This window comes from Pelodiscus sinensis, chromosome 3 (genome assembly GCF_052426305.1).
Source record: "Pelodiscus sinensis isolate ZL-2025 chromosome 3, ASM5242630v1, whole genome shotgun sequence".
Lineage (NCBI taxonomy): Eukaryota > Metazoa > Chordata > Testudines > Trionychidae > Pelodiscus > Pelodiscus sinensis.
The window spans coordinates 38,091,772-38,113,005 of NC_143054.1; the positions used below are offsets into that span (position 1 = coordinate 38,091,772).

Here is a 21,234-nt window from a genome sequence, read left to right on the forward strand (position 1 = left end):
AAAATGTTATTTTAAATCATTTGAAGGCATATGTACTGTATCTAGGTGAAGCATAACTATTACTTTTCCAGGCCCACAAAACACAAACAAAACATTTTTATAGGACATTTCTCCAAGAAAACCAGCAAAAAGTAGCTTTTAGCTCTTTCGTGAGTGATAATTTCCTAGGCAACAAGAGAGGAGTCTATTTTAGACTTGATACTTGCCAATGAAGAGAAAATGTTAACAGACAAGGGAAAAGGGCTAATAAGTAGAAACTGAATAAGGTCACATATTAGAGAATAAAGACATTATTATTCTATTAGATAATTGATATATTCTTAACACAATGTCAGGTGAAGACTACATATCCCTCATTCTGAAATTTGCAATTCCTAACAGCATATAAAAACTGTATCTCCTAGTCCCAGACTATTTTTTGTCTGATGCACAATAAGGTGAGAGAGAACAGCCCAACCTCCTTTTGAAGGCAGACTCACGAGGAGTATTCCGTGTCCCACACTTTCTGGAATAGGTTAGTGAAGTTCTTACTAAGAAAGATGCCTTTATATTTGATCACTAGCCCTGAGAGAGGGCTAGAAAATGGTAAAGTTAAAAATTTTTGAAAAGAATTGAAAAAACATTAGGTCTCCTTGCAAAGACTTTTTTTTTTAATTGCCATTTTAAAACTTTTTTTAAATGAAAATTTTAATCACCTCTAACTTTCAGGTGATTACTGCAATGGAAACCATCCAATTATCTCAGTCTGCCCACTGAATTCACTTCCTCTGGTTCTAGAGTAAGCTAGGGGACCAGCTCTAGATTGTTTAGGAAGGCCTCAGGGCCAGAGAGAGGATGACAGTTTGAAGTGCCTATCTCTACAGTTTCACTGTCCTAAGAAGTCTCTACTGGGTTCCCGACCTCTCCTCTTCCTGGCATCTCCACCACCACCATTGCATACTCTGCCAAAGAATAGGAAATAAAAACGTAAAATGTAAATTTCCTTTTTTCTTCTTTCTCTCCTTTTTTTCTGTCTGCTGAACAATACTACAATACTTCCCAGTCACAGTGATGTGCTGGGAGGTGTGAACAGAATTTCAGATGAATGCTTTATTCAATTATCTTTTCTATAATGGAGCAAAGTAATGATAACACCATTATAAAGTTTGGAGATGAGACAGACACATTATTATGTGTAAGGAGAGGGGCTGCGTATAGAAACTTCTATTCATTTTTCTTCATGACTATCCACAGCAACATCCTTTATTTAAGAAAAAAGACCCACACAAATGTTAGTCATTTGCCCTAGGTGTCATGTTGAATTATAGCCATAAGGAAAAAGGGGTTCTTTTGTTAACATAATGCTTCTTGAAGCACGGGTAAGAGGGGGAGAGAAAACTTGGGTTTGTTTTGAAAAAATAAGCCACCCTGATAATATTAATAAAAAGTTTCCTTTTCATCAAGTTAATGAGGAATGACCTTTTATTCTAGGGCATCATGACCTAGTGAAAAAATAAACAGGCACACCAGAAACAATGGTAAGAGTCATAAGAGCAAGTTCAGATGGAATTTAGATATAATGTTTGGGAAAAATTGGGGTTACTGAAAAATACTCTATGTTTTATCTTCCTGTATAGCCTTGGATTGTGTTTCTGTAATGAGCAGTTGGAGTCTGCTGAGGCAGCAAGCTTTTGTAATAGCTACAAGCAAGGCTACCTGCTTTTATCAGCTGTCTTTTGTAGATTAAATCTGGGGTTTTTTTAACTGTGAAAGAAAATTTTTATTTATTAAAAAATAAATACATCATTAAAAGTCTGATGTTGGAAATAATTTCTTACCATTATATTGTAGCTCACTGAGGTTTCAAAAATACATTTGAAAGATGTTTACCTCTGCTGATATAAGTTAGTATAGAGCAGGCCTTAACATGGCACTTAAAATACAGAAGACTGGATTTTTCTCTTACATTGGTGTACATGAGGAATAGACATTTGATTGTATTGCCAAGTGGAAAAGAGGTGTGACAGAAGAATGGAACTAGGCATGACAAAGACATGAAGAAAAAAAATCAAGAATAAATAAGACTGTACATAAAGGGTACGTCTACACAGCAGCATTATTTCGGAATAGTTGACATTATTCCGAAATACAGGCAGTCCCCGAGTTACGCAGATCCGACTTATGTCGGATCCGCACTTACGAACGGGGCTCTCTCGCCCCGGAGCTTGCAGGCAGCGGGACTGCCCAGAGCACAGCGGTCCCGCCACCTTGACCTCCGGGGCGAGAAAAGCTGCTCCAGATGCTCCTGGTCTGCTGGGGACCGTCTCCAGCACACCAGGGACACCCGGAGCAAAGCCGGGAAGGCGGAGGGGTCCCGCGCCTCTGAGGCTTTGCTGTGGCAAAGCCGGGGAGGCGCAGGACCCCGCCGCCGCTGCCGCTTTGCTCCCGGTGCCTCTGGTCTGCTGGGGACCGTCTCCAGCAGACCAGGGACACCCGGAGCAAAGCCGCAGCGGTGGCGGGGTCCCACGCCTCTGAGGCTTTGCCAGAGCAAAGCCGGGGAGGCGCGGGACCCCGCCACCGCTGCGGCATTGCTCCCCGTGTCCCTGGTCTGCTGGGGGGGGGGGGCGCAACTAGTGCGCCCCCCTCCCCTCCCAGCAGACCAGGCTTTTGTTGTGGACCCTGGGGTAGAGCAGCTGGGGTGCTGCCGGGTTGGTCCTGCAGGGACCTACCTGGCACCCCAGCTGTTCTGTCCCAGGCTCGAGATTCAGCCGCTGTTGAAACTGATCAGTGGCTGATTCCAGGAAGCTGGGGGCAGAGCAATTCTGCCTCCATCTTCCTGTAGTCAGCCCCTGGTCAGTTTCAGCAGCAGCGGCTGAATCTGGAGCCAGTTCCGACTTACATACAAATTCAACTTAAGAACAAACCTATAGTCCCTATCTTGTACGTAACCCGGGGACTGCCTATAACATAGTTTGTGTCTACACCACAAACCTATATTTCAATATACTGTCAAGCTGGAGGACTTCTTATTCTGACTCCTGTAACCCTCCTTTTATGAGGAGTAAGGGAAGTAAAAGGAAGAGTGTTCTTCCTTCGACTTCCTGATGTGTAGACAGCACCAAAAGCCGAATTAAGCTATTTCAACTTCAGCTACGCAACATAGAACTTTCCCTGCAGTGTAGACGTTCCCAAACAGGGATTTTCTATATTCTTCTAAAAGAGGAAAAATATTTATTTCAAAGGGCACCTCTGTTGTGTATGCTTACTTTATATTTTTGAGTAGATTTTTTCCTAAACAAAAAATATTTATTTTATTTTACTTATTCTGTTCAATAATTCTGTTTCACCAAAAAGCAAGAGAGAGAAAAGGTAAGCCTGATCCAAAGCCAACTGAAGATAGAAGAAAGATTCCCATTAACTTCTGGGTCATGCCCATAATGACTATGCACATGACTCAACTCTTGCTTCTCATTGACTTAATGGAAGCTGAATGTTTAAGGTTTTATTAAAGGCCCAATTCTGTTACCCCTATTAATGCCAACTTGTATTTTACTTTGAGTATTCACACTGAAATCAGTGAGGTAACACATCATGCTTAAGACTGGAAGAATCTGGTCCTAAAATTCCAACTTCAACTTTAGACAGTTCTCCTGTGATCATAGTAAAGGATAATTCTGTATGTTTACTGTACACATGCATTTTATTCCACACGCAAACATGCCAATGCACCCAGTCTTCAATATTTAAAAATTCCAAATGTACTCTTTTTGAAAGAGTAGGTGAGTTCTAATAGAATTCCTGAGTTTTGGTTAATAACCTCAGACTGTAAACCCTTCAACATGGGGATTCTCTCTTTTCTGAGTCTGTACAGCACAATGATGCTCCAAACCCTGCTGGGGCCTGAGGGTGTTACTATAATATATAAGACCCAGTCATCTATGAGAGATACTGTCAGGTACTCAATGGGCTACTTTCTTTGTTTACTTAGTTATTTCACTACTGGGACAGAATACACCGCTGTATTCAGACCCTACACCAGGGGTGGGCAAAAGAGCCTCTGTAGGCCATATCCGGCCTGCCAAGTGGGTTGACCCAGCTCAAGGAGGCCCTGCCACTCCTCCACCCCCAGACCAATTAGGGTCTAGGGATGAGGGAGTGCGCAGCTCTTAGAGTCAACCACCAGAGTTGACTCTAAGCGCCATGTGCCAGAGAGCAGGGACTGAGAGACTTCGCGTGCTCCCCCCATCTCCACGCCAATCAGGGCCTGGGGATGGGGGAGGGGGAAAAGCACGCAAAGTCTCCTCCTGCCCTGCCAGGAGTGTGTGGCACTGCTAAATGCCATGCACTCCTTGCAGGGCAGGGGCAGGGTGGGAGGAGACTTTATGTGCTCCTCCTGCCCACAGGCCAATCAGGGCTTGGGAGTGGGGGATGCGTGTGAAGTCTCCTTCTGCCCTGCAAGAGGTTCAGCACTTCGAGTCACCTGCCAGCTGCTGCTCAGCTGGTGGTTGACTCTAAGCATGGCGTCCCCTTGCATGGCAGGGGCAGGGAGTGAGAAACTTCATGCGCTCCCCCTCCCCCAGGACCTTATTGGCCTGGGAGTGGAGGGGACTGCATGAAGTCTCCTCCCACTGCCAGAGGCACAGGCATCTAGAGAGAACCGCCAGCTGTTCTGAACAGCTGGCGGATCTCCGGGGAGCGGGAGGGGGTAAAGACTTAACTGGTTAACATTCAATGGTGATGCTTACCGATTCCAGTTAACTGATGGGGGCTGGAGCAGCTCCCTGCCCACTGCAGGCAGGGGGTTGTTCCAGCCCAGCAGAGTCCGCCGCTGATAGAGGCACTTCATCTTTCTGGCAGGCTCAAACTTGTCGCAGCTCCTGTCTGTGATGAGCCCAACTCCTGACTGTGCAGAGGGAGAGATGCTCCAGCCTGGCTCTCTTGCCCATGCCCCCCTTTAATCAGTTAACTATTAACTGTGGTTTATAACCTAACCTTTAATTCAGCTTCCATACCTATTGACTGGAAGATAGCTAACATGACGCCAATATTTAAAAAGGGCTCTAGAGGTGATCCTGGCAATTACAGACCGGTAAGTCTAACTTCAGTACTGGGCAAATTAGTTGAAACTATAGTGAAGAATAAAATTGTCAGACACATGGATGAATATAATTTGTTGAGGGAAAGTCAACATGGTTTCTGTAAAGGGAAATCATACCTTACTAATCTGCTAGAGTTCTTAGAGGGGTTCAACAAACATGTGGACAAAGGGCATCCAGTGGATATAATATACTTAGATTTCCAGAAAGCCTGTGACAAGGTCCCTCACCAAAGGCTCTTAAGTAAAGTAAGTTGTCATGGGATATGAGGGAAAGTCCTTTCATGGACTGATAACAGGTTAAAAGACAGGAAACAAAGGGTAAGAATAAATGGTAAGTTTTCTGAGTGGAGAGAGGTAACTAACTAGTGGAGTCCCTCAAGGGTCTGTCCTGGGACCCATCCTAACCAACTTATTTATAAATGTTCTAGAGAAAGGGGTAAACAGTGGGGAGACAAAATTTGCAGATGATACTACACTGCTTAAGATAGTTAAGACCAAAGGAGACTGTAAAGAGCTTCAAAAAGATCTCAACAAACTAAGTGATTGGGCAACAAAATGGCAAATGAAATTTAATGTTGATAAATGTAAAGTAATGCACATTGGAAAACATCATCCCAACTGTATATACAATATGATGGGGACTAATTTGGCTACAACTACTCAAGAGATAGATCTTGAAGTCATTGTGGATAGTTCTCCGAAAACATCCACTCAGTGTGTAGCAGCAGTCAAAAAAGGAAAGAGAATGTCAGAAATCATTAAAAAAGGGATAGAAAATAAGACAGAAAATATCTTATTGCCTCTATATAAAAGCATGGTATGCCCACATCTTGAATACTGCGTATAGATATGGTCGCTTCATCTCAAAAAAAAAAAAAAAAATTGGCATTGGAAATGATTCAGAAAAGGGCAACAAAAATGATTAGGGGTTTGGAATGGGTCCTATATGAAGAGAGATTAAAAGACTTGGACTTTTCAGTTTAGAGAAGAGGAGATGAAGGGGGGATATGGCAGAAGTCTATAAAATAATGACTGGTATGGAAAAAGTGAATAAGAAAAAGTTATTTAATTATTCTCACAATAAAAGAACTAGGAGTCACCAAATGAAATTAATAGGCAGCAGGTTTTAAAACAAACAAAAAGATGTTTTTCTTCATGCAGCACTCAGTTAACCCATGGAACTCCTTGCCAGAAGATGTTGTGAAGACCAGGACTGTAACAAGGTTTAAAAAAAGAACTAGATAGATTCATGGAGGCTAGGTCCATCAATGGCTATTAGCAGGATGTTTCTCTGGAGGTGGGTAACAGGGAAGGGATCACGTGAGGATTACCTGTTGTGATCTCTCCTTCTGGGGCATCTGGTATTGGCCACTATCAGCAGATAGGATACTGGGCTAGAGGGACCTTTGGTCTGACCCAGTATGGCTGTTCTTATCTTCTAAACATAACACTTAATTGGTTAACCAATTAAATGGGATTTTACACCCCTAATATATGGTATGGATGTGGCTCACACAACACATTAAGAGCTGCATATGTAGCCCACAATCATAAATTTATTGAGAATTTCTGCTCCATTGTAATAATTTTTGTACAAAATATGTCTTGTAAAGTATCAGTCAAAAGTTGTAATTTGCTGGTCAGTACTATCCTTGTAAATTATGTGTAGTGACATTTTATGTGACGGTATAAAATTACATTAGCACATTTCCAAATTCCACTGCCCTGCCCAGGCATAAGTCAGGTCTGTTCTAAAACCAGGAAGGTATGCTTGCCTTAATGTGCATTTAAGAATCGGATAGAGTCATCAAACAGGGAAGGAAAACAAAGGAATTACTGACAAGGTTTATTTTAAAAAAAAATTTCCACAGATTCTATCTCCTGCATCTCAACTGGAAATGTTTTTAAAGAGGGGGCTGAAAAAAAGGGGAAAACACCACAAGGGTACCCTCCCACGCCTTTCTGCCCATTGCATTCACTATATCTGAAGAGACAAAGGAAGCAGCCATTGGACTCTGGGAGAGGGACTTGACCTAAAGAGTTTAGCCAATGAGACTGCTGAAACCATGTGGTGAGAGAACTTTGCTTTGAATCTAGTATAGCTTGTTATGTTTGTTGCCAGTAAGCCTTTAATCTCTATTTTTGTTGTAACTATGTCTTTCTTTGCAGTGAATAAACTTGTTTTATCGTTTTATCTAATCTAGTGTGTTCATGTTGATGCCTCTGGGTAACTCCATTTGAATAATAGACCTAATTCACTGTCCTGCAGAGGGCTGGGTAGTAGCATGTTTCGTGGGGGGAGGGGAGGAGAGGGGAGGAATCTTGGACTGGGACTGTTTTGGAGTTATCCTGTGTTAATTTTTAAGGATGCTAAGAACCAAGGTTTTGCTGTCTGTCTGCAGCACACACAGACATAGGTAGGATTGACTTCCATGCTGGAAGCTGCTTGTTGAGCACTCCAGGGTGGAGGCTACAGTTGTAAGGCACTCAAAAGGGCACCCTAGCTTGAAGGGTAGGTGTGACACAACTACTCATTAGTCTGAACTGTACTTTGGTAAGTCACAACTAACAGTATCTTGCTCATTACTTTTCAAGACGCTTTAAAGCACTACTGTATATACAAAGGGATAGGTATAGTTTACTATACTGGTTACTTATTCTAAGCACGGAGATGAAACAGGGAATAACTCTATTCAAAAAGTTGATCTTTTACTATGCCATTCTGAGAATCTTCACCTCTTACTAACTTCTTTGAAAGCTGAGGAAACTCAGAACCTTGAAGTATTGGCCACTGGTGTGGTTTCATATCACTCCCCACAAAAGGCAAATTAATGTCTTCCCTGTGAAAAGCGATGCATGCATAATCTTGTAACAATCTTACTTTTATCCTTATGTAGTTATTTAATTACTGTTATTTCCTATATGAGGATCATGACAAATTTTAATATTTAAACATTTCTCAATGTTGAGAAGAATATCAATATTATGATGAGTAAACTGTACATACCAGGCAGCATCATGGAATATTCCTGGAATTGTTCCAAAACACTCTTCAGTCTCTCAATATCCTGCAAAAGTACAAGGGATTTCATCTGATGTAGAAGTGCCACATCTGAGGAAGCCATGCTGTGAGATTGAAGATGTTGTAAAATATCTTGGAAGGTTGCTGAACTCATAGTTGAATCTGTGCATGTTGATTTATCTGAACAAAGAAAGCCAAATAAATATAAGAACTTCCTCTGCTTTTGTTGAACGTGTTTTAATTACTTCCACTTTTAAAAATACATGTATTTCTTTTTTTATTTATACTTCCTTAAAACCAGTGCCATGCTGTACTGGCATGCGGTCTATTTCTTCTTCGATATTAAAATAACATGATAGGCAGGAAGATGTTGAATATGAAAAGAAAAGAAGAGGCCAATAGTATTAAAAATCAATTGTGAGGAATCTAACCTCACCACTCAGTTTTTTTGATAAAAACAACTGTGACTTATGATAAAGCAAGATAGACTAATGAAAAAACTCTACTATAGTTATAGTAATGTGTCTGTGTACAGTACACATATTTATAGATATACATATACAGGTCTGCTGTAAAGCATTTTGGGAGAAAACTGATTTATCTTATAAATGCTATAAAATCATGACAGGCATGGAGAAACTGAATAAGGAAAAATTATTTACTTGTTCTCATAACATAAGAACTAGGGGTCACCAAATGAAATTAATAATGGAGATTGCCTATCTCCTAGAACTGGAAGGGACCTTGAAAGGTCACGTAGTCCAGTCCCCTGCCTTCTTAGCAGGACCAAGTACCATCCCTGATGAATTTTTGCCCCAAATCCCTAAATGGCCTCCGCAAGGACTGAACTCACAACCCCGGGTTTAGCAGGCCAATGCTCAAACCACTGAGCATTTCTTCACACAGTTCACAGTTAACCTGTGGAACCCTTTGCCAGAGGATAATGTGAAGACCGGGACTTTAACAGGGTTCAAAAAAGTACTAGATAAATTCATGGAGAATAGGTTCATCTATACTTATTAGCCAGGATGGGTAGAAATGGTGTCCATAGCCTCTGTTTGTCAGGGCTGGAAGTAGGTGACGGGGAGGGATCTCTGGATGATTACCGGTTATATTCACTCCCTCTGGGGCATCTGACATTGGCTACTGTCAGAAGACAGGATACTGGGCTAGTTGGAGCTTTGGCCTGACCCAGCATGGCTGTTCTTATGTTCTTTGAAAATATATATCATAATATGCAATAAAACTAGAAAGGAAACTATTATTTCTCATATTGTGCCGCTGCTTCTCCTAACTTGTCCAATTCCAATACTTTTGAATGATTTGTCCCTATTAAGTCCTATAAACATGCTTCCTTTTAAAGTTACAATTATTTTTATTAGAAAATCTAAGTGATTAGTTTAAATGATTCATAATAAATCTTTCTAATAGAAATATAAAGGTATAATAGAATATGACCAATGGTAGATGACATTGAAAGCAGTGGTTTCCAATTTTATCTAAAAATGGGAATGGAGGTGTTAAGGCAGCCAACAAGAAGGCCTGTGATAAAAGCAAACAGCATAATTTAAGATCTATATATATAAACCCCTGTTTGCCTAATAGGCAAGTTAGTCCTATTCTGATGTGTAGATGCAACATCTAATCTGTAAAATAGGATTTGTTTTTGCCTGACAATTTATTTTCTGTGTATTAACAGGTCCATGTTGGATTTACTGTCTGCTCTGCCCTTTTGGAGTCAGGGCTAATCTGTCAATCTCTGACAAAATTTAGCTTTGCCTACTTTGAAAACTGAGAAAATACTTTTTGTTAGAACTGTACAGCCAACACAGATATGGGAAAGCTATGAGGAGGATTCCATTCTGGCTCAACTGAATATTTAACAAAGAGTAAAATTCTACTCTCAGGGTACATCTGAGCTGGTGAGTATAGCTCTGCGTGGATACAAAATTTGTATCCTCATCCATATGTGCAAAATGAGCTGTGGATATCTGCATCCACATACACATATGTGGATACCTGCTGATATAAAGTTGATATCTGTGGATTTGCAATGCTCTACTGATGAGTGTTCCAGCTTATGGAGACATACTCGCGCTAGCTCTGCTTGAGCTAGATGCTGAAAACAACCACACAACTGGTGTTGTACTTAAAAGAAGTACTCAGGATCTTTTTCAGAGGGATAAGGCAACATGCCACATTTATTGATCACACATAGAATAATCAATACTTATCATATGCATATGATACATTACACTCATGCACTCACACACACACACAAGCACACTCCATCTTGTTACCAAAAGTTGCTCCCCCTAGCTGCACTGGCCAGGTGAGTTAGATGGGGGAGGGGATGGAGCCGGGCTTCTGCCAATCCGGATCGATGCTCCCATGTTGACAAGACGAAAACCCGGGGTCCCTCTGCAAGATGCCTCCTATTTATCCCTCTCGAGCAGCCAATTAGCCATCACCTTGCCTTTCTTAATGCTGCTTCAAAGAGAGTTCTTCCAAGGGCATGCACTTGCTACTTGACTCCCAAGGCGTCTGTATGTCCAGTCTTCTTAATGAGCTCACTTTGCAGGTATTGTCTTAGATCTGGCTCCCAGACCTTCTCCACCCTTGCAACTGCTGCTGGAGGTGCTCCCCTTTCAGTCTCCATTCACACCTCATTCATTTCAACAGGGCAATCAAGGAAAGGGGAGAGCTCAAAAGACATTTTTTCTTACAAGATCTTTATATCTTAATACAAAGTTATAGGAGAAATGTTACAGAGATTCTATAAGAACATCTAACAAAGATATATCCAAAAGGACAAGATCTTAATACAAATAATAATATCACAGGGATTTCTCCACACTGGGACAACATAAGCAGCAGTTTGGGCTAGCTGCCTGTGTATGTATCCAAGGTGTCTGGGTAGGTACACAGGCCTACATGTACATCTCCCAGCTCAAATTAAGACATGCTCTATTTACAGCTGTGTAAATCCAGAGTAGCACCATTAAAATCAGTTGAGTTACTCTGAATTTACACTGAAATAAAGAGCAGAAAGTAGTCAAATTCTAATTGCAAAATCTTTATTACTGATGACAACATGAGCCTGAAAAAATGTGTTCGCCTCTCATATTACAGGATTAGTATACAGGCTGGAGATAGAGTAAACTTATTTTTAAATGTAAACAGAGCAAATTATAGCTGAAAATAATTGAGGAAAAATAAATATGAATTTCCCAAATGCCATATTAATAGTCATTTTTCAAAGATGCTCTATACCTTAAAGGTAAATTTTATGAGACTGGAATCTGACAGCTTTGGCTTATGATGGATATTTTACATGCAGGCAAACTATTTACAATTCTTCACATAGTTCCACCAGGAATGTCAAAGCTGTGAATTGTGAAAAGATGATATGACATGAACAAGTTTTCAAAGCAAGTTCTGAACCCAACACTGTAAATAACAGTATTTTGCAGTTCTAAAACAAGTTAAAAAGTTACAAATCTTCATTATTCTAAATTGTTTTAGAATATGCACAGGGAATCACTTCACTCAATTAAAATCACTTCACTCATTATTAATCTAGTTCAGAAGTGGATTAATGACAGAAGCTCCACAGAACAATACTTTAGCGCTGTGTCTAGACTGCATCCCTTTTCCGTAAAAGGGATGCAAATTAGACACACCGGAATTGAAAATGAAGCGGGGATTTAAATCCCCCCTGCTTCATTTGCATAAACATGGCTGCCGCTTTTTTCCGGCTCAGAGCTTTGCCGGAAAAAAGCACCAGTCTAGACGCGGATCTTTTGGAAAATAAAGCCTTTTCCAGAAGATCCCTTATTCCTTATTTTACGGAAAAGGGATGCAGTCTAGACACAGCCCCCGAGAATAAGGAAAGAATATTATGCCCACTTGAAACAAAAGGGATCTGCCTGACCTCAGGTACCTGAATTCAAATATAATAGGACATCATCTCTAATATCTTGAAAGTCTTTTGAAGGATGCTTCAGCATCTTTACTGGCCACAGGTTTCTAAAACCTCAGCTATACATCTCATCTGCAAGATCCTTAGGTCCTCCAGTAAAGTTCTTACTGTACTACCCCATTTCTTCTGGATGACTGGTGAGTTAGAAGTCATTGTTAGAAGTCAATAGACACCGGAGAAGGGGGAGGCTTCCAGAAAAGCACATTAAAAGATAAAGACAAAAATCCCTGAGTTTAAAATAATATTTTTCTGATTTGAATGTTTCTGACATCAAGAAATTCATGTAGATGTTCATTCACAGAAAAAAATCCAATTTGGATGATTTGGTACTTTTTGTCCAAGGTTCACTATGTGAATTACAAAAGCAGTAAAGCAATATTATACATATTTTAAAGAGGAGGGAACCAGAGAACTCATTTTTTACTGATGGGCACCTATCTGCACATTTAGAGACCTAAAAAGGGGATCTGAGTTTTAGATGTGCTAAGCACTTGTAACCCTTACTCTCTTCAGTGGATTAATAAGCCAGCAATGGACATAGCCCATTTTGTATAGATATAATATGCATATTTTTCCTAATTTCAAACTGTTAATGTTATTGAAAAAAAAGGTTGGTACATACTGTCAGCAAAATAGATTTCTTGTGTTGCCTGCAAGAAGTCCAAAATGCCATCTGCTTTTTCATATATGTCTTTAATGTCTGCTTCCTCACTGTTGTCCTTCTCAGGCTGATATGTAAAATCCACAGCAGTGGTTTTTGTTAGCAAGCCAGCTGCTCTCATTTTTTCTTTTTGTCGTTTCTTTTTCATTTTCCTCTTTTTATTTTTGCTTATTTTTGTGTCTTCTGTCTGCTGCAGCTGTAAATTATCTTGAAACAGAGTCTCATGCTTCCCAGATTCAGTTTGTCCTCCACATACATTTTCAGGATTTCCAACAATATTTCTTTGTTTCTTCCTTCGAATGCGCCTTCTCTTGGGTTGTCCTTGAGAACCTTCATCTGTAGGTTTAAAAGAGTCATATTAATAATGTTTTTCTAATTCTGGAATGTCTAGGTGCTCCTAATCTTATTTTTTTTCTTCAGTGTGGCTTTCAGCTATACCTATCAATGACACATCTTGAGTCTAAGTTGATCCAGAAAAAGAAATTATCTCACCCACCTTGTCTTCGTAATATCCTGGGACTAACACAGCTACAACAACAGCTCAAAGATCTTGGATGCATCTAATAGGAAGGCCAGTGTCTCTTTCCTTCCATTTACTTTACTTTTCTTTATTCATTGTATGAGAGGCCTCAAGACTCAGGGCCATATTATGTATGGCCCTATTCAGAGAGTAAGAATGAAAGAACACTCTCACACATATGGGGGCACAACATAGTAAAGGTGGTGCTTTTGCTGTGCTGTCACTGGTATTTGATAACAGACTCAAGACAGACCCCCCACACACACCCTTCTGAACATCAGCCAGTGGAATTGACCGAGCACAGAAGAGGACTGCTTACAAGTCTACAAATGATTGATGAAGCTCCTGAATACCCTCATTGTAGGACAGTGCCTTAAATGCATAACTCAGCTCTCAGTCTTTGGTTCTTTCTTTTCCTCTTTTTCATTTACATCATTGATAGCTGTAGCCTTGGACATCACATTTATGGAGAAAGACACCTAAGGTAACAACGTCCTTGACTAAAAACTGCTGGTCTCACTAACTCAGGGTTTCCCAACCTATGGGTTGGAACTCAAATATAGGTCACCATTACATTTCAAAAGGGTCGCCAAGTGTCTCCCCAGGTGGTTCTGCCCTCCCTCCTCCCCCTGTTTGAATTGCCTTGGGTCACTAAGTCTTCCTGAATTGTCAAAATGGGTCCCCATCTGGAAAAGGTTGGGAACCACTGCTCTAACTGCTTGTCTTGACTGTCATTCCCTGATTATAACAAAACTTCTCCATTGCTTCACTTTTAAAAGGCTGAAATGACAAGAGGATGAAGTCCCCTGCTTTATGCTCCTTTTTTCAGATCTTATTTTTGCACCCAAAGCCAAAACTTTGAAATCATCCATAACACTGGACTTACCGTCTCTCCCACACATTACCTCTGAACACAAGTCTTGTCTGTCAACACCAACAGAAGATTGCCAAAGTCCACCCTAACTTTGACTGTGATGCTGCTGAAATCCTTATTTATGCCTAAAGTAATGTCCTGTCTTACTAACTGCAATTCTTTTTTACAATCTAATGATATCCTTATTCACAATCTTCATGGGGCCCTGAACACTGCTGCCTTTCTGTCTCACTTCAGAAAGCAAGACCATTTAACCCTTATTGTCCTTTTATTTTCAAATTCTGAATTCAACTGAAAACATGCCCTGAGTTTCTGCAAATTAGTTTTACACCACTGTCATTCTGCTGAAGTCAAAGGAGGGGTTTTACTCCATTACACTAGTTTTATGCTAGTGAATCAGGTCCACACTGCTGGCTGCTCTGCACACTCCATCCACTTGCCTCTGACATCCACAACTTGTGTGGCCCTCCAACCTTGGACTCTATTTTCTCAGTAACTGGGGGCTTCTTTCATTTGTGTTTCCTCTTCTATCTCAAATTCCATTAGCTCTGAGCCACTCTCTCTCTTCTAATATCACTACAAGACCCTCAGTTCCTGTTTAGATGATGGATGACTCACTGCAAAGAAAATTTTGATTCCTTCTGTGAAGATGTGCAAAAAATAAATTTTCTGTTCTGCAACTGTTAAAGACATACCAAAAACTAAGTTGCACTTTGTACCTGCACTATGGAGCATTTCATATGCATGATATTTGAGCTAAACATCTTTCTGTAGGATTTGGACATATGGGATGTAGGAAAAATACCGTCTGTGTAGCCCTGGAGGAGTAAAATATGAGAGCTAAAGGCAGGGATGAATGGGGGAAGAAAATATAAACAAAGCACCAATGTTGCATTTTAATATCTATTTTGGGCTTGACTGGATTAACTTTTTTATAATAGGTAAATCGTACCATAAAATTTGATAACCCTGAAATTACTTAACCCTCTTTTTATATAAGCACATCAATTTCTGATCACGAAAGAAGTTATAATCTGTTTCAGCTGCCATATTCTCCAAAAGTGACGAGGAGTCTTGTGGCACCTTATAGACTAGGGGTGGGCAATAATTTTTGATGGGGGACCACTCCAAGAATGTGGAAAGTGACTGAGGGCTGCAATCTTCCATGACATTAGTGGATGAGGTGCAGGGTCTGGGATGGAGGCTGGGTGCAAAAGGGAGCTTGGGGTACAGGAGGGAATTTGAATGAAGGAGGCAGTTGTGACCTGGGGCACTGGACTGGAGTGCAAGGGGTTGGATTGTGATCTGGGGAAGGGAACTGGGGTACAGGAGGGGGTATAGGGTTTGGGTTGTGAGCTAGGGCATGAGAGGACTATGATCTGGGACAGGGGATTGGGTTGCTGGATCTGGGAGGGGGTACGGGTGCAGGAAGGGGGCAGAAGATTTGGGTATGTGGAGTAAGGTGGCAGAAGCAGGGGGTAGGGGGTTGGGGAAAGGAGGGTCTGGGGTGCCAGAGGCAGGCTCTGACCAGGAGACTTACCAGTCAGCAGCCTGTTCCTGAATCAGCCTCCCTGCCTGCCCGCCCTGCCCTCACACAGGCTGCAGTGTAAATAACTACTAGCCCCTTGTGCTTCGTGGCTGCCTGTTATTGAAACAGGCATCTCCCACTGGCCAGTTTCTGTCGAGAAGCCTGCCAATGGGATCATGCTGGGGGTGGGAGCAGCTCCTAAAGTTCCCTCTTGGGCTCAATTTATAAAGTGAAACCACCCCACAGCTGTGTTTCTGAGCGGTGCACGGGTGGGGTGAGGGAAGTGGGGAGCCTGCTTGAGGCTCCCTGCAGTGTCTGTGAGCCAGATCCAGTGGTTTGGCAGGCTCGATCCAGCTCGTTAGCTGTATTTTCTCAGGGCTGCTTTTGTGGCAGCCAGAGACCACTAAGGATCAAGGCAGCTATTTCATTCTATGGAGGCAGGCACACCCCAAAAGCTTGAAGCCGTCAAGAAAAATATATCAAAAGGGTGGAAAGGGATTAATATATTAGAAATTTTGAGTGAAGTGCAAGGTTTTCCTATCCTTTGTAGCTCAGTATAGCATGAAGTCTGGAGGCAGCAGGGTGAAAAGGCAGAATGAACTGATTCTTCCCAAATATATACTGGTTCAGAAATGGTGTACTTCCATTGATTTCAATGGAGTCACATCTGTTTTACACCAGTGTAAGTTAGAGCAGAATCAGACCTAGCATTTTTAGGTGTACTTAGTTCTCTTCATCTTTCCTAAGTTAAACATCCTGTTCTCTAGCCAATCAGTAAGTGCTGCATCAGATACAGTACCACAGTACGACAACTATGATACTCGATGCAGGAAAAAAAACACCTCAGTGTTGATAAGTGAGAAGTAATGCACACAGGACGAGAAAATACATTGAAAAACTCAATACTAGATTCTTAATGAATTGTGTCAACTCAGGAAAAAGACCTGGCCATCTGTGTTGGACATCTCTGTCATGGCTCCTTCCCCACTCTGGCATGATAAATGCAGAAGTGGGGGCCAGCAAGTGTACCCCAAAGCCTTATCTACCAGGCTTTGGTATAAAACTTCCCCAAAAATCTTAAAAACCTAGATCTTGGGAACAAAACTTCCGCTGCCACCACCCAAATGTTGATAAAGAAATCCGGGGGAAGATCATTTGGGAAATCTCACCCCTAAGATAAAAATCAAGGCACACAATTAACCACTGCCAGGTTAATAAAAAGAAAAGAAAGAACTTTTATTATTACAACAATATTCCTGTTGCAAACATAATGACTAGATAGGGAGGTAACAAAATATACTCATGGAGAAACTCCATGGGCCTAGAACTTAGTTACAAAGAAAAGCCAAAACATCTTTTAAGCAGTGCCAGATCTCAGATCCCATACCCAATCCTTAAAACAATAAAACCTAACGAAACTACCTAAACTTTACCCTACTTACAGAAAATGAAGAATGGTATCTTGGAGAGAGAGAGAGAGACAGAGAGAGAGAGAGAGAGAGAGAGAGAGAGAGACATGCTTGTCCCTCTCTGTAGCTGCAGAGAACTCCCAGAGAGACAAAAGTGAGAAAAGAAAAAACCCCAATTCCTTTGTCCCAGGTTGAAACCCCCACCTACATTCCTACTGGTCACTCCACCTGGCTAGTCAGAAAAGTAAACAAAATATAAGGATGGAGAAGAAATGGAATAGATAAGAATAGAAAAAATATTATAAATCCACTGTATAAATCAATAGCATTCTCTTATCTGCAATACTGTATTCAGTGCGGGTCATCCCATTACCATCAGAATATAACCAAATACAGTAAACTTCTGATAATCCGGCACCTTTAGGACCTACGGGGTGCCGTATTATCAGATATGCCGGAGTACCGGAAGGGGGCTATCAGAGGTCTGGGGTGGGGTGGAGTGGGGTGCGGGTCGGCGGGGAACTGCGCAGTGTGGGAGAGGGCGGCACTACGGGACCAACCCAGCAGCACTCCCACTGCTCTGCCCCCGGCTTACCCAAATCAGCTGTTGGTCAGTTTCAGCAATGGCTCACTTGGGAAATCCGGGGGCAGAGCAGCTGGGGTGCTCTGCCCCAGAGCTTCCCCAAGTCTACCGCTGCTGAAACAGACCAGCAGCGGACTTAGGGAAGCCGGGGGCAGAGCAGCTCCAATTGTCTGGCTGGCCGGAGCACTTCCGGGTTCCAGTTGGTGCCAGACTATCTGGAGTGCCAGACCACTGGATGCTGGACAATTGGAGTTTTACTGTAATAGGTGAATTATGAAATAACAGTGCAAATGATGAACAGACTGGAAAAATACCACATAAAGAGAGACAGCAAATATTAGCACTATTTACATGAGAGTTCAGATGAATAAAAGAGGCTGTGATAACAACATATAAATAAAGGAATGATAGGGAGAAGTTAGAGCACATTACATAGTACAAGGACAAGGGAACATTGAATTTGCTATCTTTGAAGTAAATTGAAAATAGAAAAAAGTAAATACTTTTTTCTTAAAGTGAGTTGGCCTGTGGAAGCTAGATAATTTTATGGAGGTTAGGTCCAAAAAAGGCTATTAGCCAGGGAATAAAATGGTGTCCTTGGCCTCTGTTTGTCAGAGGCTGGAAAGGGATGGCAGGAGACAAATCGCTTGATCATTGTCTTCGGTCCACCCTCTCTGGGGCACCTGGTGCTGGCCACCGTCGGCAGACAGGCTACAGGGCTAGATGGACCTTTGGTCTGACCCAGTACAGCCGTTCTTATGTTCTTATGTAACTCACTGATGCAAGACAACACTGAGGCCATGAGCTTACAAGTATTAAAAAAGGACTAGATATTTATTTGGACTGCAAGAATAACAGAAATATATAGTATGCTATAATAGAAATATTAACAGCAAATAAGAGTTTTGGATGATATACAGGCCCTCAGGCTGATGGTATAAGCCAGCCTCTAACAGATTTGGGGGTTAGGAGGAATCTCTGTCTTGGGGAAGGGATAACCCACAACTGCCACTACAATTTTTCTTTCACCTTCAATGAAGCATTTTTGGTACTGCACTGTTACTGTGCCTATGGAGTATCGGTCTGTTCCAGTATAGCAGTGATCTCCAATCTGTGGGGAGTGGAAAAACATTTGGAAGGACAAAGAGGGGCCTGAGCTTGTGTCCATAAAGGACCGAAAAAGAGGCCCATCCAGTCCCACTTTGTTCCAGCTCTGCTCCAGCCCTGGCCTCAGCCTCAGCTTCCTGCCACATTCCCGGCCCCAGCTGTGGCTCTGTTTCTAGCCATAGCCACAGCCCTGACCTGAGCCCCAGATATGGCCCCACACCCAGCCCTGGCTCCTACCCAATGGTTCCCAATCCCAACCATGGCTCTGCTTCTAGGTCAGCTCCCAACTACAGTTACCAGGGGTGACGTGGACAATTTCCATTATGGATAAAGAGTCACAATGGGAAAAGTTTGGGGATCATTGCAGTATAGGAATGCCTAAATCTTTGTGCTCCTTGCTTGCCCATCAGAATGTGACATATCACATGCACTGCTCCCATTCATGACACTTTTTGGATCAAATTTTTATGTCTTTACGAACTGGATTTCAGATGGGTTCTCTGAGAAGTAAGACTTACTACTTAAAGTGAGTCCAAGATATTAGAATCTGACTTTTACTCATCAGTTTGGAATGCATGTTCAAATCTGTGATGTTCCACTGTTAATTAATTGATTGATCTCTTGCACCATATAGCAGTTTGTAGGGCTTCTTACATTCTTGGAAAAACCAAAGTGACAAAGATTGCTCTAATAATAATTTCTTGCTATTGATTCAAGAAATCTGTTATTTTTGAGATATTAGTATGTTTTCATAATTTATATTGTCCAAGCAATTCTAATAAGAACATATTAAATAGAATACAGTCATAAAAACACCATAAACACTGCTTCAGATTGAAATAAAGGGCTCAGATCATTAATATTCATTAGAATGAATGGATTTGTTTACTAAATACTCATACACTTGAAAGTCCCGTTGAGATCTTCAAGACAAAATAGAAATTAAGATTATAATAGTAATGCTTCATTCTTACATATTGACTTCATTTATTGATCGATATTCATATGCATCCATTCTCATGGCACCTGGCCATATGACACAAATACAAACTTGCATTTAATGTGTCTGACAAAGTCTCCCTTTTCTGCATTTTCCCACAGCCCAACCACAAAGAAAAATTCAGTGCTAGCAATTGAAAAGACAAGTTTTGTACTGTCACCTTAAAGTTACCATAATGTCTCTGGTGAATGAACACATCTGAGTGACCTCCACTGAAACACCTAACCTTCACTCCCACATGAAGACTGAGCAAATGCCAGCTGTTGGCTTCAGTAGGGGAAAAGGTGGTGTCGAAATAGGGTTGTCAACATGCACAAAACTCAACACCTTGCCCCATTATTCCTTCAAGGCCTCACCCTGCCCCATCCCTCTCTCTGTCGCTCACACTCCTTTCTCATTTGCTTATTTTCACTGGGCTGGAGGTGCAGGCTCCAACATGGGACAGAAAGAAGTCAGGTTGTGAGGGGGGCTCTAGGCTGAGACAGCAGTTTGGGATGTGAGAGGCGGTAAGGGTAGTCTATAAAATCATGACTGTTGTATAGAAAAGTGGATAAGGAATGCTATTTATTCCTTTTCATAATACAAGAACTAGGATTCACCAAATGAAATAAATAAGCAGCAGGTCTTCACGCAATGCACAATCAACCTGTTGAATCCAGAGGATGTTATGAAGGCCAACATTATAAGAGGATTCAAAAATAATTATATAAATTCATGGAAGATAGGTTCATCAATGGCTATTAGTCTGTATGGGCAGGGTTGCCTTCCCGAGCCTCTGTTTGCTTGAATGGGAATGAGCGACAGGGGATGGATGACTTGATGATTACCTGTTCTGTTCATTCCATCTGGGGCACCTTGCACTAGCATTGTCAGAAAACAGGATCCTGGGGTAGATGGCCCTCTCATCTGATCTAGCATGGCCATTCTTACGTTCTTATGTAGGTCTCCAGCTGGAGGAGTGGGCTCTCGTGTGGGCCCAGAGATCAGGTGTTCAGTGTGGAGAGGGATATCGGCTGTAGCCAAGGAGTCCATAGTATGGGAGGCAACTCTGGAATGAGGCAGGGGGTTGAAATATAGGCGCTGGTCTGGAGGTGTGGGCTCTGGGGGGAGGGGAGTGCAGAAGGGATGAGGGCTCTGGCTGGGGGTTCAGACTCCAAGGTAGGGCTGTGAATGAGGGGTTTGGGTGGCAAGAGGGTGCTCTGGGCTGGGACTGACATATTCAGAGGGCAGGAGGGGGATCAGGGCTGGGGCAGGGGGATGGAGCATGTGAGGGTGAGAACTCCAGCTGAGGGTAGAGGCTATAGGATGGCAGTGGGCATGAGGGGTTTTGGTTGCAGGAGGACACTGCAGGCTGAGGCTGAGCAGTTCGAAAGGCAGGAAGAGGCTCAGGGCTAGGACAGGTTAGGGCGAGTGCAGGCTCCAGGTGGTGCTTACCTCAAAGCAGCTCCCGGAAGCAGTACTATTTCCACCT

General features: G+C 42.0%; 1 protein-coding gene across 3 annotated transcripts in view; it reads right to left on the reverse strand.

Annotated features, from left to right (window-relative positions):
• ERICH1 (glutamate rich 1) overlaps window positions 1-21,234 on the reverse strand; it is a 179,318-nt gene that overhangs the window by 50,167 nt on the left and 107,917 nt on the right. For all 3 annotated transcript variants that reach the window (XM_025188602.3, XM_006130972.5, XM_014577454.4), the window contains 2 exons: window positions 12,704-13,078; window positions 8,085-8,279 (listed from right to left, as the gene is read on the reverse strand). In XM_025188602.3, the coding sequence (XP_025044387.3) occupies window positions 8,085-8,279; window positions 12,704-13,078 (570 nt within the window). The remainder of the gene's footprint in view (window positions 1-8,084; window positions 8,280-12,703; window positions 13,079-21,234) is intronic.